This window comes from Ictidomys tridecemlineatus, chromosome 5, assembly GCF_052094955.1.
Source record: "Ictidomys tridecemlineatus isolate mIctTri1 chromosome 5, mIctTri1.hap1, whole genome shotgun sequence".
In the NCBI taxonomy this organism is placed as follows: Eukaryota; Metazoa; Chordata; class Mammalia; order Rodentia; family Sciuridae; genus Ictidomys; species Ictidomys tridecemlineatus.
The window spans coordinates 179,928,353-179,946,970 of NC_135481.1; the positions used below are offsets into that span (position 1 = coordinate 179,928,353).

The window sequence follows — 18,618 nt, forward strand, 5'->3', positions numbered from 1 at the left end:
TGTACAAAAGATAGCATGTTAAAAAATACAGCAAAACATTAACATTTGGCAAATCTCAGAAAACATTTCAAGTTTTCTGTGTAAAATTATGTAAAAATTAAATGTTAAAAAAAATTCAGTGTGTGGTTGGGGTTATGGCTCAGCAGTAGAGCACTCGCCTATCATGTGCGGGGCGCTGGGTTCGATTCTCAACACTATATAAAAATAAAATAAAGGTATTGTGTCCAACTATAACTAAAACAGAATATTAAAAAAAATTCAATCAGGGGGCTGGGGTTGTCACTCAGTGGGAGAGTGCTTGCTTAGCACATGTGAGGCAGTGGGTTCGATCCTTAGCACTTCATAAAGATAAACAAATAAATAAAGGCATGCTGTCCATCTACAACTAAATTTTTTTAAAAAATTCAATCCCCTAAAATCAGTAATAAAAAATAGTTGTCTAGGGCTGGGCTGTAGCTCAGTGGTAAAACACTTGCCTAGCACATGTTAGGTCCTGGGTTCGATCCTCAGCATCACATAAAAATAAATAAATAGGGGCTGGGGATGTGGCTCAAGTGGTAGCGCGCTCGCCTGGCATGCGTGCGTCCCGGGTTCGATTCTCAGCACCACATACAAAGATGTTGTGTCTGCCAATAACTAAAAAATAAATATTAAAATTTAAAATAAATAAATAAATAAATAAATAAATAAAATAAAGGCATTGTATCCATCTACAACTAAAAAAATGTTTAAAAATATATATAATTGGGGCTGGGGATGTGGCTCAAGCATTAGCACGCTCGCCTGGCATGTGCGGGGCGCTGGGTTCAATCCTCAGCACCACATAAAAATAAAGATGTTGTTCCCACCAAAAAAATAAAAATTAGGGCTGGGGATGTGGCTCAAGCGGTAGCGCGCTCGCCTAGCATGCGTGCGGCCCGGGTTCGATCCTCAGCAGCACCACATACCAACAAAGATGTTGTGTCCGCCGAGAACTAAGAAAAATAAATAAATAAATGTTAAAATTCTCTCTCTCTCTGTCCCCCTCTCTCTCTCACTCTCTCTTTAAAAAAAAAAAAAAAAAAAAAAAAAAAAAAAAAAAAAAAAAAATAAAAATTAAAAAAATTCTCTCTCTTTAAAAAAAAAAAAAAAATATATATATATATATATAGTTGTCCAATATTATGTCTTCTATTTAACATTTTATTGGAAGTCTAAGAAGAATGGTAAAGGAATAAATAAAGCAATTATCCATATTAAATGAAAAAAATTAGATTTCTACTATTTGTTAAATAATATAATGAGCAGAAGAATGTAAACCAATAACACAGCAGGGTCCTGGGGTTTCTTTAAATTGTCTTTAAGACTAATGAGTAATTGAGTAACTTGTAGGTCAGGATATGAAGGAGGTCAGGTGTGGTGGCACACACTTATAATCCCAGTTGACTCAGGAGGCTGGGATTATAAATGTGAGAATTACAAGTTCACAGCCAAGTACAGCAACTTAGTGAGAATCTGTCTCAAAGTAAAAAATAAAAAAGGCTGGGAATGTGGCTCAGTGGTTAAGAGCCCCTGGGTTAAAACTCTGGTACCAAAGGTGGGGCAGAGAAAGAGAAAGAGAAAGGAAAACAACAGGTGTGCTAACCCTGGAAACAAAGGGAACCAATTAATAAATACCTCAAGAAGGAAAGATCCATGGGGCTAACTCCTGTTAGGGAGTACTGGGATCATTAAATACACTAAGGATTTATGGCCATAGGCTTCTCAGTGTATCAGAAGAGAAATTTCTTTAGTAGGGCAGGCCTAGGAAGATGAAATTTGTCCTGACACTGACCACATCACCTGCATTAACATAGGGCTGACTCAGATGAAGCACCTGCTAAATGAGATGGTCATCATGACAACTCCAGAAAGAACCAACTAAGGTTAAAAAAAAAAAAAACCCACCCAAGGTGGAGGAGGAGTCACACACGGGATTAGTGAAGACTGCAGAAGGTGGACCCAGATCCTTTGGCAAACATAAATCAGTAATAAATTTGGAAGTAGCGTCAAGTTTCCTTGTCATTCTCTGCTCTGAGACAACTGGCTTTCCTTTCTTTTCCTTTAATAATTTTTTAGCTGTACATGGACTTTATGCGGTGCTGAGAACAGAACGCAGTGCCCTTCACACATACCAGGCAAGTGCTCTACCACTGAGCCATAACAACGCCCTCCTTTCTTGAGAGTGTATTTTGCTTGACTTTTTGTGTTTGCCTTGAAATGTTCTCTTATTAGGACACAAGAACCAAGGTTAGGAGCTTTGGCTCCCCATTCACCTATGACACCATTACATACATAATTAATTCTATATAAGCTAATAAGTCTTAAATGGGAAAGGCAAATACAAAGAAAAGGACTTGGTAATGGCTAACCCACCGTGCTGGAAAAAACAACCAAACTCTGGACAAGTAACTCCCTGAAGGTCTGGGTAATGACCAAAAGCAAGCAGATGTTAGTGGAGAGTCAACACTCGGATGAAAAAGACACTAGGCAATATTTCAATATTATGCTTTTATCATGAGGGCACGCCCCAAGACAGCAAAACTAATGAGAAACTATCCATTTTACTGGCTTGAAGAACCAGAGGACTTCATAAAAATTGAAAACTTGTTATCAAAAGGCACCATTAAAATATAAATTGATATGGGGACGGCTGTGGCTCAGTGGCAGAGCACTTGCCTAGCATGTGTGAGGCAATGGGTGCGATCCCCCACACCACATAAAAACAAACAAAATAAAGGTATTGTGTCCATCTACAACTAAAAAAAATTAATAAATAAATAAATTGACAAGCCAGACATTAGGAAAAATTCACAATATATATATCTAATAGCACATATTAAAAAAAATTCCTGCTGTGGAGGCACATGCCTATAATCCCAACAACTTGGGAGGCTGAGGCAGGAGGAAAGTTCAAGGCCAGCCTAAGCAATTTAGTGAGGCCCTAAGCAACTCAGAGAGTCCTTATTTCAAAATAAAAAATAAAATAGACTGGGGATGTGGCTTAGTGGTCATGTGTCCCTGAGTTCAATCCCTAGTACCAAAAAAATAAAAATAAAAAATTCCTACAAATCAATAATAAAAGGTAAACAATAAAATTACTTTCTTTCCTCTCTCTCTCTCTCTCTTTTTTTTTTTTTTTGCAAGCTCAGAATCTTACCTGTGTTGGCAAACAATCTGCCAATGAGTCATACTTCTCAGCACTCAAATCAAAATTTTTAAATGGGTAAAATACTGAATTAACTCTTAAAAAAAAAAAAAGAGAGAGAAAGACGTAGAATAACAAAGTGCCAAATACAAGTTACAGGTAATGGTATTCAACATATATTAGAAAATGCAAATTAAACCAGTAAGCTACCATTTGACATTCAGAAAGTCTAATCGGAAACATTAAATGTTGGGGTATTCTAGCCAAGTGCTAGAATGCAAGCCAAGCATGTACATGGCCCTAGATTCCATAAGCAGCACCATAAAATAAATAAATAAAATAAAAAAATGAAAAGTTAGTGAGGCTGAAGAACAACTGCAACTTTCACACATTGCTGATGGGAATGTACAACCAGGTTGGAAAACTTTGGTAGTTTCTTATAAAGTTAAACATGCAACTCCTATTTGGACCAGTTTCTACTCGTAAGTATTCACTTAAGAGAAATGAAAACATATGTCCACAAAATTCTTGTACAATAACGTGCACAATAATCTTATATGTAATAGCCAAAACCTACAAACAATCCAGATTCCATCAAAAGGAGAAAGCAGAAATGAATTGTGACTTGTTCATATACTGGGATAACGACTCTGCAATAAAGAGATCAACTACTGATCTCAAAAACCATTTTTTAAAAAAATTTTTTAGTTGTAGGACTGGGGATGAGGCTCAAGCAGTAATGTGCTCGCCTGGCATGTGTGGGGCGCTGGGTTCGATCCTCAGCACCACATAAAATAAAGATGTTGTGTCCACTGAAAAATAAATATTAAAAAAAATTTTTTTTAGTTGTAGATGGACACATGCCTTTATTTTGTTTATTTATTTTTATGTGGTGCTGAGGATTAAACCCAGTGCCTCGGGCTGGGGATGTGGTTTAAGGGGTAGCGCGCTCGCCTGGCATGCGTGTGGCCCGGGTTCGATTCTCAGCACCACATACAAAGATGTTGTGTCTGCCGATAACTAAAAAATAAATATTAAAATTCTCTCTCTCTTTCTCTCTCTGCCTCTCTCACTCTCTTTAAAAAAAAAAAAAAAACCAGTGCCTCTCACATGCTAGGCAAGTGCTCTACTGCTGAGCCACAACCCCAGCCCCTCAAAACCATTTTGTTCAATAAATAAGACAAAAAAAGAGTACCTACTATCTGATTCTACTTATATCAAATCTAAGAACAGACAAAACTAATCTGTTTATGAACATCAGAAGATGATGATGATGGGGAAAGAAGTGAGAATTGATTTTAAAAAGGAACAAAGGAAAAGCTAGGAGTAGAGTATGTGCTTAGCATGTGTAAGGCCCTAGGTTCAATCTCCAGCACCGCCACTAAAAAAACACTAGGGTGGGAGAGTAAGAAATTTTCCTAAAAAATGAAAAAGTATACACTGGTCAAAAATCACTTAAAATCTATACATATTATTATATGTGAATTATGTTTCAAAGAGAGAAAGAAAAAAAAAAAAAAAAGAGGAGAAAAAAGTGGTTGACATGTAATAAGCTTTCAATTTATAACAATATCCTTATTTACTCCAGGTTCCAGAAATATAGTATAATAGGACCTGTGGGGGCCAACCTAACTTGACTGCTCAAAAACTGATTCCAGTAGCTCAATGGCAGAGCACTATTTGCCTAGCACGTATGAGGCACTGGCTTTGATCCTTTGATCCTCAGCACTTCATAAAAATAAACAGATAAAATAAAAGTATTCTGTCCATTAAAAGAAAAAAAAAAAGGATTCCAAAAATATACATCAGCCTCCAGCAAATGCCTAATTATAAAATGGTTCATTTAAAGTATTTTTTGAGGGCTGGGAATGTGGCTCAAGCGGTAGCGCGCTCGCCTGGCATGCGTGCAGCCCGGGTTCAATCCTCAGCACCACATACAAAGATGTTGTGCTCACCAAAAAACTAAAAAATAAAATATTTTAAAAAATAAATAAATAAAATAAAGTATTTTTTGAAACTTGTTGGTAGCATTACTTCAGGGTCATACAAAATGAACAAAAAAATGGAGTTGGCCTATTTTGTTTTATAGTAGGTCAACAGAATAGAAAGAACATCAAACTGACAACTAGGAAACCTGGTTTTTCCAGTGCTGGCTCCACCTTTCACTCATAATGTTGTGAATTTTGGCACATGAATAGGACTCTAAGAGCCTCAAGTTTCTTCACTGGTAAAAAAGGAAGATAACAATTCCTTCTTTGCCGACTAAGAACCAAGAGAGCACGTACAGTCGTGCATGGAAACACCCTTAAAACCAGAGTGAGGGGGCTGGGGAGGTGGCTCAAGCGGTAGCGCGCTCGCCTAGCATGCGTGCGGCCCGGGTTCGATCCTCAGCAGCACCACATACCAACAAAGATGTTGTGTCCGCCGAGAACTAAGAAAAAATAAATAAATGTTAAAATTCTCTCTCTCTCTCTCTCTCTGTCCCCCTCTCTCTCACTCTCTCTTAAAAAAAAAAAAAAAAAAAAAAATTAAAAAAAAAAAAAAAAAAAAAAAAAAAAAACCAGAGTGAGGAAGGATATTACAACCAAGCAGGAAAAACCAAGCAGAGAATCTCGCTAAACAGCCCATTTAAACAGTCTTGGTATCAACTACTGACTATATGAATACATACCGTCCATTTCACTCCTGGGCGAGCAAGTGGAATAAATCTCCCATCAAACATATGAGAAAATGGCCCATGACCTTAAAAACAAAAGCAGCCTTAGAACAAGAAAAATGTTTGTAAATTGGTAAAAAGTGAATTCTTTTAAAAATCGTTTCAGTTTAACTTAAGTATCAACAGACACTAATAATCTATAAATAAAATGTTCTAAAACAACAGAATAAGAAGCAAAAATTAGGGTTGGGGCTTAGCGGTAGAGTGCTTGCCTTACACATGTGAGGCCCTGGGTTCAATCTTCAGCATCACATTAAAAAAAAATAAATAAGGGCTGGGGATGTGGCTCAAGCGGTAGTGCGCTCGCCTGGCATGCATGTGGCCTGGGTTCGATCCTCAGCACCACATACAAACAAAGATGTTGTGTTGTGTCTGCCGAAAACTAAAAAATAAAATATTAAAATTCTCTCTCTCTTAAAAAAAAAAAAATACGAGTTGAAGACATGTTAAAAAAAAAAAAAGAAGGGTCTGGGGATGTGGCTCAAGTGGTAGCGCGCTCGCCTAGCATGCGTGAGGCACTGGGTTCGATTCCCAGCACCACGTAAAAATAAAATGAAGATATTAAAAAAAAAAAAGAATTTGTCAGTTAATGTAGAATAATGAACAAATGATATAAAAAAAATAAGTAAAATAAAGGTATTGGGTCCAACTACAACTAAAAAACAGATATCCCAAAAAAAAAAAAAAAAAAAGGAAGCAAAAACTAGCTGGGTGCAGTAATCCTGGCGGCTCCAGAGGCTGAGACAGGAGGATTGAAAGTTCAAAGCCAGCCTCAGCAATTTTCAAGGCACTAAGCAACTCAGTGAGACCCTGTCTTGAAATAAAATACAAAATAGGGCTGGGGATGTGGCTCAGTGGTTGAGTGCCCCTGAGTTCAATTCCCAGTACCCATCCCTTCCTCCCAAATAGCAGCAAAAACAACCTAAGAAAGTAAACTCTCCACAGAGAGGTTTCTAGTTGCCAGGGCTTACATAAATCTGATGAAAAGATATTTATGTGTTACCTAAAAGGAATGATGAAGGCTTATTATTATTTTTTCAATAAAATACAAGTTTATTTATTTAGGGCTGGGGATGTTAGCTCAGTGGCAGAGGGCATTCTTTGCTTGAATGGGTTCCATCTCTGGCACCAAAAAAGAAAAAGAAAAAAAAAATTTAATTGGCATGCAAATCAATGCGAATCATGGGTATTTTACAAGCAAGTTTTTTGTGTATGAAACGACAAACTGAAAGTCATATTCCTTTTTTCTTTGGTAATGTAACAATCCTAAAAGCACATTATTTTGAAATATCAGATTTACAGAAAATTTGAAAATTCAAAGATGTTTTCCTCTAAACCATCTCAAGTATAATTTTTCTATTACCTTAAATATATTAAATATATGGTAGAGTGCTTGCATAGCACATGTGAGGCACTAGGTTCAATCTTCAGCAACACATAAAAATAAATAAAATAAAGATATGTGTACATCTACAACTAAAAAAATAAATAAATAAATAAAAGTGTCAGGGACAGATCCTTTTCTCTTTTCTTTGTTAAAGGAAAAGAATTATATTCTTCTACTTGGATTTAAGTGGCCCAAAAATCTAATCTGAATCAGGGAACAAAAGGAGATCTCCAAATCTGTTTTAGGTATTCAAGGAATAAACTTGACAAAGTAACTAAAGAGAAAAAAAAAAAAGTGCTGGGAATGTGGCTCAGTGGTTAAGTATCCCTGGGTTCAATACTGGGTACAAAAAAAAGAAAGCCCTTTCATGTAACGTGTAGCAAAGATATTTTACACAGGAAACTCATTAAAGACTACAAGAAAATAGAAGAGCAATGTTCTGCACTTACATGTCCTTCCAGAAAGAAGCAAAATTCCAATTTATATTAGTGTCAACTGAAGAGTCAAAACAAAACTTCCACATTTCTCTTGGTTAGTCTGATTTCTAAGTCACACAGAGAGGTGACCTATGTTATAATTCTACATAATAACTTTGGCTGTCTGTATTGCTTACCGAGATCATGACAAAGCCCAGCAATCTGAACACAGAGTACATCTCGATTACTGATCTGCAGCTCTGGCTGTTTTTCACGCAGTGAGCGGACCAGACATCCTCCTAAGTACGCCACCCTATTGAGTAAAAACCAAGAGCCTTTATTTTGTTTGAAAGATGAACAACACTTCTGGAACTCAAGAGCTTCAATACATTTCCTGAACTAATATGTATTTGGGTAACTTTACAGAATATAGTCTATTTTAGAATACACACAAACAAGAATCTCAAAGCAGGCCCTCTGCCTCAACATCATTAATCGTGAGGAAAATGCACAGCAAAACCATAATGAGACACCATTCTTACCACAGTGTTAGGATGGCTACTATCATAAAGATAGAAAATAACAAGTTTTGGCTATGTGAAGAAATTGGGAAACTTTGGACAAGCTTATGTGAATGCATAACGGTGTACTTACTATGGAAAACAGTATAGTAGGGCTGGGATTGTGGCTCTGAGGTAGAGCGCTTGCCTAGCATGCATGGGGCACTGGGTTCCATCCTCAGCACCACATAAATATAAAATAAAGACATTGTGTCCACCTATAATTAAATATATATATATATATATATATTTAAAGAAAAAAGTATGGTATTGCCTCAAAAAATACAGAAATAAAAAATACAATTGTCATATGATCTAGTAATTCTACTCTGGGTATATATCCCAAAGAAGTGAGAATAGTATCTTAAAGAGATGTTTGCACACCCACATTCACAGGAGTACTATATTCACAATAGCCAAAAGATGGAAGCAACCCAAGTGTCCATCAAGGAATGAATGTATAAACAAACAATGGAATATTATTCAGCCTTAAAAAGGAAGGCAGCGTGTTCCCATAGTCCTAGTACTTGGGAAGTTGAAGCAGGAGGATCTGTTGAGAACATGAGTTTGAGATCAACTCGGACAACATAGCAAGATTCTATCAAAAAAAAAAGAAAAAGATCAAGAGCTTTGTAATGTTGTGAACAACCAATATAAAAAATAAAAAATTAAAAAAAAAAAAAAAGAAAAAGAAAAAGAACACAAGGGCTGGGGCTCAGTGGTAGAGTGCTTGCCTCAAATGTGTGAGGCACTGGGTTCGGTCCTCAGCACCACATAAAAATAAATAAACGTATTAAAAAATATATATTATAAAAAAAGCAAAACAACAACAAAAAGAAATCTGACACATGCTATGATATGGATAAGCTTTAAGGACATTATGTTAAGTGAATAAAGCCACTCTCAAGAACACAAATATTGTATGATTTCACTAAGATGATGTACCTAGAGTAGTCAAATTCATAGACAGAAAGCACAATAGTTACCAGAGGCTGGGAAAAAAAAGGGAGTAAAGGGGAATTATTGTTTATTGGCAAATAGTTTGTTTTGCAAGATAAACAGTCTGGCAATCGACTGCACAAAAATGTGAAAGTACTTAACTTTACTGAAGTGCACACTTAAAAATGACTACTGTGGGGCTGGGGCTATGGCTCAGTGGTAGTGCACTTGCCTTTATATGTGAGGCACTGTGTTCGATTCTCAGCACCACATATAACCAACTGAACTGTATCCCCAGCCCTATTTTATACAATTTTTAAAAAGGCAGTAATCTCTGGCTTTGAATGTTTACCACACAGATTGAAGATGAGATGTTTAACAGGGCTGAGGATGTGGCTCAGCAGTTCATTGTTTGTCTAGCATGTTTCAGGCTATGGGTTTGATCTCCAGCACCACACACACACACACACACACACACACACACACACACACACACACACACACACACAGTGCTTAACAAATATTAAATGCACTTTTAGGACTTCCCTCTAAAAGCAATTTCTAAAAAGAATACAATCTTTTCTTTCCCCTAAAAAGAAAATTCTTTTTCCCAATGGATTTATACTGTTTTCCTGTGAACTTCTGAGCTTCAGGAGGAGCAAAATAATTTCTATCTTGTTTGTGATTTGTTGAAAATTGATTATAAATACATGTGTTCTGACTAATTAAAAATGCTATGGAATAGACAGACATACAGAGTAACACACTGTGAGTATAGCATGAAAATCTGGACAATTGTCCATTTTTTCTCTCCCCAAGTCCTTTTGGCTATACATAATGGAAAAGCAGACCAAAGATTCAACTTCATTGTACATAACACAGGGGGCACCTTCTGCAAACTTACAAATGTTTTTCTGACTTACAAATTTCCTGATAAGTAAGAAAATTATCTAGTTTCAAAGAGTAAATTTATACAAGACTAAGTAGGGACTAAAGGAAAATAATCAAGTTTACAGAGTTAAAAAAAAAAGTAAAACCCATTAATACATAATTAGTTCTACTGGAAACCAACCTTATTAACTTTTAAACAGTATTTAAATACAAACATTTAATCCAACACACCTATCAATAAACACTTTCATTACCTTTTCAGGAAGGATATGAGGCAGCTTAACCATACACAAAATAAACAAATTATAGCAGGGTAAATCAAAAGTCTCAATTTTATCTTCAATAAAATAAGGATATTACTACCATTTTGTAAAATTATTTATTCTCTAAGAGATGAGACAACTATTTGATGAGACAGAGGAGGTAATTAAAAGCTGCAAGTTCCCCACCTTCTTTCCCTTCTTACCCTAGACTATGCTCAAATCGATTATGTGAAGCTCCTGGAAAAACATAGTAACCGCCTCCCAACTGTTTAATGTATCGAAGACGCTGAAACTGAGGAGTGTCAATGATCCGGATAAGAAGAGGGTGGAACTCAATGTGGCCATGGACAGGATCATTAATCACCTGGAAAATTATGTTTAAATTAATAACATAATTAGCAACATAACTCCATCTAAAATTCTTGTGTAGCCATTCCTAACTATAGTACAAAGAGTTATTTAACTGTTCAAGCAAGAATAATATTAAAGAGCTAGGTACAGTGGCACATGCCTGTAATCCCAGCAGCTTGTGAGGGCTGAGGATATGGTTCAGTGGTCGAGTGCCCCCGAGTTCAATCCCTAGTAAACACGCCCCCCCAAAAAAAAACCCCATAAGAATAATATTAAAGAAAATGACAATATATTATATTACCTTAGATACCAGACAGATCTAGTATATTAGATTTGGGTATACTTTACTTTTTCCCAATGGATTCTAACAATGGAAAGATAGAATTTTCATTTTGGGATTAGGTATGTAATTTCAACTAAGCATATTCAATTAAACATACTCACTGGACTGGAGGTGTAGCTCAGTGGTAAAGTACTTGTCTAACACGTACAAGACCTTGAGTTTGATCCTAAGCACCACAAAAACAACTCCATACATCTAACATACTCATCTAGATATAAACATATTCATTCAGATCATGTGAACCATGTTACTATGGCCACTGTGACTACATTTTTTTCTGACTGTACCTACATCACTAAAATTACTAAAATCCTTAGAAAGAAATATAAATAGAAGAAAAAAAAAAGAAAAAGATAGATAAGAAATACCCAGGAAAACAATTATTCATTTCTCTAAGCTAAAACAGGGGCTTTAAATATAGGAAAAGACTTACTCCTACATGCATCTTTAAATAAAGATAGAATTCAGTGGGCATATAGTTCAGTGGTAGAATGCTTGCCTATTATATGAGACCAAAGGACTGATCCCCAGCACTGCAAAAAACAAACAAACAAAAAATAACTTTATCTGTCCATAATAACTGCCTCCGACACACCTTTTTTGTGTGTGCTGGGGATTGGACCCAGGGCTTTACACATGCTAAGCAAAACCACTGAACTGCACTCTCAGCTAAATAACTGCTTTCAGAAACAAGTCTATAGAATAAATAATCTGAAAAGCTATCTAAGTCATGACCTTCAAACTATTTCATAAAGTTTCTAAAAAGTGCACAGAGGGCTGGGAATGATGGTGCATTGGGAGGTTAAGACAAGAGGATCGAGAGTTCAAAGCCAGCCTCAGCAAAAGCAAGGCGCTAAACAACTCAGTGAGATCCTATCTCTAAATAAAATACAAAATAGGGCTGGGGATGTGGCACAGTGGTTGAGTGCTCCTGAGTTCAATCCCCAGTAACCCTCTGCCCCGCAAAAAAGTGCACAGAAGATCTGAGGGTATAGCTAAATGATAGACTGAGTACTTAGATGTGTAAGGACCTGGGTTTGATCTCTAGCACCAAAAGGGAAAAAAAAAGTATATGGAGTTCTAGGAGATGAAGAACTCTAGCTGTCTTGTTTAACTAATGCATTCTCAGAATGTATCACACACTATATTGCCTGTCGGTCACTAGAAACTCAAACATGTTTTGAACTACTGCTGCCGAGCTGTTACTGAAATGTAATATATGTTAACATGCTGAACTATTACAGTTAAAGTGTACCATGTCAGGTTGGGGAAGTAGGTCAGAGGTAGAGTACTTTGCATAAATGAGGCTGTGGTTTCCATCCCTGACATCTCTCTCACATGTACATGTACACACACAGATGGTAAACTATGTTAATTAATAACAGAAATATATGGAAATATTAATTACAAAAACTTAATGCTGTAAAAAAAAAAAAAAAAAAGCTTAAAGAGATCACCAGGCTCCACATTTGAACATATTACTGATATACTGATAAGAAATTCATTTCCTGTAAAATTAGCTCAAGTCAATTTGGGTGCTGCCAGCTTCAGTCAAGGACTATTATTTCCAACTTTATGAGACTGGTTGATGTTTGTTGAGATAATATTTGATAAATAATCAATAAATATTTGAAAATCACATACTGGTCTATTCTTTCCTCCTAAACCAAGATCAATGTAACCACTATAAATGAGAATCTATTTATTCTTAAAGATTATAAAAGAAAAATTTTATAAACTATTTTTAATTCACATAAAGGCCTAAAAGTCTTTACCATCAATTTTTCAGATTTAATAACCAGTCTTCAAATATTCATTTCACTCAACATTAAAACAAAATAAATTTAAGCTACTTACAAAAAAAATCAGTAAAAAGTATGTAACTTGGTTAATATACATATATTTTCATGTCAAAACGCATAGGGGAAAAAATGCATAGGGAATGCTTTTTCATGTTTTTATATATTTTTTTGTTCCAGATAGGTCCTTTTGCTAAATTGCCAGACTGGCCTTGAATTTGTGATCTTCAGCTTCAAACCTCCTGAATAGCTAGAATTACAGGTATGCAACATTGTATCCAGCTCCCACTCTTAATAATTATTATTTTAGCTGGGCGAAGTGGTTTATACCAATAATCAGCTACTCAAAAGAGATGAGGTAGGGTTGGGGTTATGGCTCAGTGGTAGAGTGCTCGCCTAGCATGTGCGAGGCCCTGGGTTTGATCCTCAACACCACATAAGAATAAAGAAAACAAAGGTATTGTGTCCAACTACAACTAAAAAACAAATAAACAAATAAATATAAAAAGAGAGAGATAAGGCAGGAAAGTCACAAATTTGAGGTCAGCCAGGCAACTTAGCAAGACCCAGTCTCAAAATAAAAAAAAAAGAGCTGATGTTATAGCTCAATGAAGGGTGCCCCTAGGTTTAGTCCCATTATGGGGGTGTGGGTGGGGGAACACTAGGACAGAATGAACTCAGATTCACCTTACCTTAGTTGTCTCAACCTGAGTTTTACTCAATCGTTGGATACAATGAAGCAGCTTATTCCTCTCCCTGAAGGAACTAAAATTACAAGATAAGTAAATTTATCATCATTTGCTTAATAATAACCCCAGGAGTATATAGTATATAATCAACTCTAGATTAGCTATATTGACAGATTAGATAGGAAGGAACCAGCAATAACTCCTAGGAACTCCCTTCTTCCTTTGCTTTTTAACTAAGAGCAATTAAGTTCCTACTGACTCAGGGGAGGCCTGCCCTAGGGTTCTGCCTTGATCCCCACCCCTCTTGGCAAACTCAGACTTTAGCATCTCTATACAAGTCATCTTCACAATCCTGTACTGGTTTATGAGCATCAGGTATGAACCAAATATTATGAAGGCTTTAGCTTTATTTATATCCATCTTCCATTGTCTTTAATCCATCATAACACTTCAGTTTCTAGAAATAATTCAATAGGAATTAAATTTGAATAGCCCTGCTTTATTTACAACTATTCATGATACAGGTATACTGGCCAAACTCCTGGCTAAGTGTCAACAAAACAGCAGGCAATGGGCTGGGGATGTGGCTCAAGCGGTAGCGCGCTCGCCTGGCATGCGTGCGGCCCGGGTTCGATCCTTAACACCACATACCAAAAAAGATGTTGTGTCCGCCGAGAAGTAAAAAATAAAATAAATATTAAAAAAAAAAAATTGGATTAAAAAAAAAAAAACAGCAGGCAAGGGTCTACTTAGCTGTTACTGATCTACTAGCTATCAGATTAAAAAAAAGAAACTTTTGCTAAAAGTCCTAGATTGACATAAGTCAGAAACACCACATTGGCCTCCATGCTATATACCCTGAGACCCATATCAATAATGAATTTGAGAATGACTTTATTAGCTGGGCTCAGGTGGTGCATGCCTGTTATCCCTGGTACTTGGGAGGATGAGGCAGGTGGATAACAATTTTGAGGTCAGCCTGGGCAATTCAGCAAAAATAAAATAAAAGTTAAAAAGGACTGAGATGTAACTCAGTGACAGAACATTTGCCTAGCAAGTGCAAGCCCTGATTCAATCCCCCATGCTGCAAAACTGGAAAAATAATAATAATAATGATTTTCTAGGGATGTGTAGAGGCATTATCATAGATTATAAATGATTGAAGCAGGGGGACTGAGATTGTGGCTCAGTGGTAAAGTGCTCGCCTAACATGTGCGAGGCCCTGGGTTCGATCCTCAGCACCACCTAAAAATAAAATAAAGATATTGTGTCCAACTACAATTAAAAAATAAATATTTTTTTTAAAAAATGATTGAAGTAGCACACTGTGTTTTACTATTTTTTTTTACTATTCCCCTTTCCTCCTCATCATTTTGACATAGTAAGTACAGCACAAAGCCAGGTTTCAGGAAGTACTTACAATTGGGCTAAAACTGACAAGTTGAGGGTTATCACTTAGTTGACAAATACCAAACCTAAACTAACCTCACTTCTGCCCAATATTTTCCTGAACTGATACTCAGTATTCATCACTTAATTAAAACCCCAAAAGAAACTAATTACAAGGAAACCACGGATTAAAAAAAAAAAATAGAGGGAGTATGCTTTTATTTAGCAAGGATATGGCATGAAATAAAAATTTAAAGTAGTCATAAGCTATGATACTTAGACTAAAATAAGATTTTCTGTTTCACAATATTTCTGCAATCTAATGCTTCTTACAACTATATACATTTAATGTAACAAGGTTTATTTTCTAGAAAAGCCTTCATAAGTCAATAATCATAAAATTGAGAGAATACTAGAATTATTTGTCTAAACTGGGTTCCCTATATAATGAAGAGTCCAGGATGAGAACTTTCATACAGATAATTTATTTTGAGGTATACACCCTGGAATAGGAATAGTGGAACTAGGAAAGGTAAAAGGAGATAGGAGAGAAAAACAGTACGAGGGTATAAGCTGGTGGCACTAGTATTACTGTGAGAAACCACGGCTCATCCTGCAAGGTCCAGCAGAACTTTCTGCAGTGATGGAAATGTTCTGTATGTGCTCTGTCCAACACAGTAGCTGAGTGGCTACTGAGCACCTGAAATATAGCTACTGTTACAGAGGAATTGATTTTTTAAAATCTGATTTAATTAATTTAAGCCTGTAGCTAGTGGCTACCATACAGGACAAGACAGCTCTAAGGAGTCCTGCAGAACCTATCTCAGAGTCATAGATGTGCCTTCTGGAATTCTGGCCCATAGTAAGCCTGCCATAAATATTCGCTGCATGCATCAATAGTATTTGGGCTCACAGAAAATAATATAGTTCCTTTGACAAAAAATACATCATTAGAACAACTACATTTAGTTCAAATGGTAAGCAAGTATTATACACAAGACATAGCAAGGGAGAGCCAGGAGCAGCGGTGCAACACCTGTAATCTCAGTAACTCAGGAGGCTGAGGTAGGAGGATGCACATTTGAGCTCAGTGGTAAAGTGCCCCTAGGTTCAATCCCCAGTACAAAAAAAAAAAAAAAAAAACTAAAAAACAAAACCAGTAAGAGAGACTTTGAGAACTGAGGTAGTCAAAATGTGGTTATAAAACAGCCAAGATGAGGTCCCTGAAGATTCTGAGTCAAAGGACGATTACTGAAAGTGCTGCATAATCATTTTTTCACAATCTACTTCCATTAACAAATTCTAAGTAATAGTGCATGAAGTAATTCAGTATAATCATTTGTTTTGCTTCTTTGGTTACTGTTACCACAAACAACATTTAACTAAGTGAAATTCTACAAGAGACCATATTTCATCACTGTTGCCAATTTCCTAATGGAAACAAAATCTCCATTTTGAGGAATTTGTAAGTGGCTGGATTCTGAACTGAGATCTTTAAAGTGTTCCCACTCTAATCCAGATCCTGGAACCTTGAGCCATACTTAAAATATCTATGTATGTGTGTACAATTTATTAAGGCCTAATCGTGTACTTCAACATTTTTTTTTTTTAAAGAGAGAGTGAGAGAGGAGAGAGAGAGAGAGAGAGAGAATTTTTAATATTCATTTTTTAGTTCTTTGCGGACACAACATCTTTGTTGGTATGTGGTGCTGAGGATCGAACCCGGGCCGGACGCATGCCAGGCGAGCGCACTACCGCTTGAGCCACATCCCCAGCCCTACTTCAACATTTTATACAATGGATACATCACAATCTTAAAATAGGTTTAGGAAGACCTAAGATATGTTAGGTCTTGTTCAAGATAGAGTTTTTTTTACTTGCCAGTTTTTTTACTTCCTATTGGTTCCTAAATATTTTCTGGTATGCATAATTCAATAATTTTGAACTTGAGAGCAAAACATTAGCCACAAACTTCAAGAAAGCCAGTCAACAAAATTCTTTAAAGTAGGAATCATCAGTAATATTAAACACAAGATTTGCACACCAGAACAAATAGCAAGGGATACTGCTCTAAAACACTTCATAGATTTAAAATGAGAACAGTTAGTATCAGAGATATTGGGCTTTGTCCCTCAAAGGTGAATAAAATGTTTGGTTCCAATGTGAACTTTATCATTCTTACCTAACTCCAAGGTTTTCAAGAAGTGATTCATCAAGAAAGGGCAGCAATGAACCTGTGATTTTATTGTCTATGGAAGAAAGAGGAAGAAAAACAAATTCAATATTTACAACACAAGTTTTTTTAATTTCTTTCAACTTGAATCCATCAGAATTTACTCAGACCAATGTTTACTGAGGACCCACTATAGGCAATGGACCGTGCCAGATATAGTTGGTCCTCTATCCATGGGTTCTATATCTGGTGTGATTGGAAAATACTGCATCTTGTACTGAACATGTACAGACTTCTATTTCTTGTCATTATTCCCTATGCACTACATGTAGCATTTATATTGTATTAGGTGGAGAGTAAACCAGAATGAAATGAAATATTTGAATGGAGATGCACACAGGTTATCTGCAAATATGACAGCATTTTATGTAAGGGACTTGAGCATCCACAGATTTTGGTCATCTGCTGGCATCCTGGAACCAAACCCCCTTGGGCCCTAGGACACAATGGTATCATTTTTTTTTTTTTTTTTACTTGTAAAGTCTTAAACTTCATAACTAAACCAAGAAGCATTTTTCTGATAAATCAAGTAAAAATGTATATAGTATTCATATAAATTGTTTGCAAGAAAAGCCAGTAGCAAAAAGTGAAGTGAAACCTGATTATTTGTTGAGGTTTCACCAGGTCAGTGGCTTCCTGGTTTTTAAACAGGTAGATTTGGGGGGTGGAGATAGGGAAGGAAACAAGCCTATTTTTTAAATGACAAGGTTAAAATTATTTGCTGAGGAGCACTCAAAGTGTTGAATTATTTCTAAAACCTCCTGGTAAAGCACATAATATTTTTTATTTTGAAAGAATATAGAATGACAGCTTAAATTCTCCTGATTGATAACGACTACTAACATTTTGGATAATACATTTATCTATACATTTTGTAATTTTACATAAATTAAACTGTCTTATAACCTATTTTCCTCACCCAATGTGGTAAACATCTTTCTTGTCAATTATTAAAACTCCCACATCATCATTTTTAATAGTTATTTTGTATTAAACAGTGTAAATGGATCATAATACACTTAACCTTTTTTCCATAGGCCTTATTCTCCTTCCCTCTAAAATGGATATAAATGGATCCATATCACCAACTTGTAAAGATTTTTTTTTTAAAAAACTACATTTTTATTATTAGTTGACACATAGTAATTATACTTATTTAAGGGGGACATTGTGACATTTTAATACATGTATACAACATGTAATGATCAAATCAAGGAAATCAGCATCTCTCTCACCTCAGACATTTGTCATTTCTTTGTGTTGGGAACATTCAAACACCTAAGGCCAGGTGTGGTGTCATACAAGAGACCAAGGAGGATCACAAGTTCAAGGTCAGCCTCAGCAACTTAATGGAACCCTTGCTGCTTTATCTACTGATAACGTGTGCTTCTCGGCCACTATATAAAATATATTTTGTTTTGAGTCACAGTTTAAAAAGTTTGAGACCATTCTCCTGAAGTCACATTGCTTGTAGGT

The 18,618-nt window shown here is 36.0% G+C and overlaps 1 protein-coding gene across 4 annotated transcripts in view; it reads right to left on the reverse strand.

The window, feature by feature from the left end:
* Positions 1-18,618, reverse strand: part of Samhd1 (SAM and HD domain containing deoxynucleoside triphosphate triphosphohydrolase 1) — a 61,459-nt gene that overhangs the window by 38,854 nt on the left and 3,987 nt on the right. For all 4 annotated transcript variants that reach the window (XM_021729522.3, XM_005329859.5, XM_013360580.4 and 1 more), the window contains exons 2-6: positions 17,092-17,158; positions 13,524-13,596; positions 10,542-10,702; positions 7,883-7,998; positions 5,838-5,908 (exon numbers count right to left, since the gene is read on the reverse strand). In XM_021729522.3, coding sequence (XP_021585197.1) covers positions 5,838-5,908; positions 7,883-7,998; positions 10,542-10,702; positions 13,524-13,596; positions 17,092-17,158 — 488 coding nt within the window. The remainder of the gene's footprint in view (positions 1-5,837; positions 5,909-7,882; positions 7,999-10,541; positions 10,703-13,523; positions 13,597-17,091; positions 17,159-18,618) is intronic.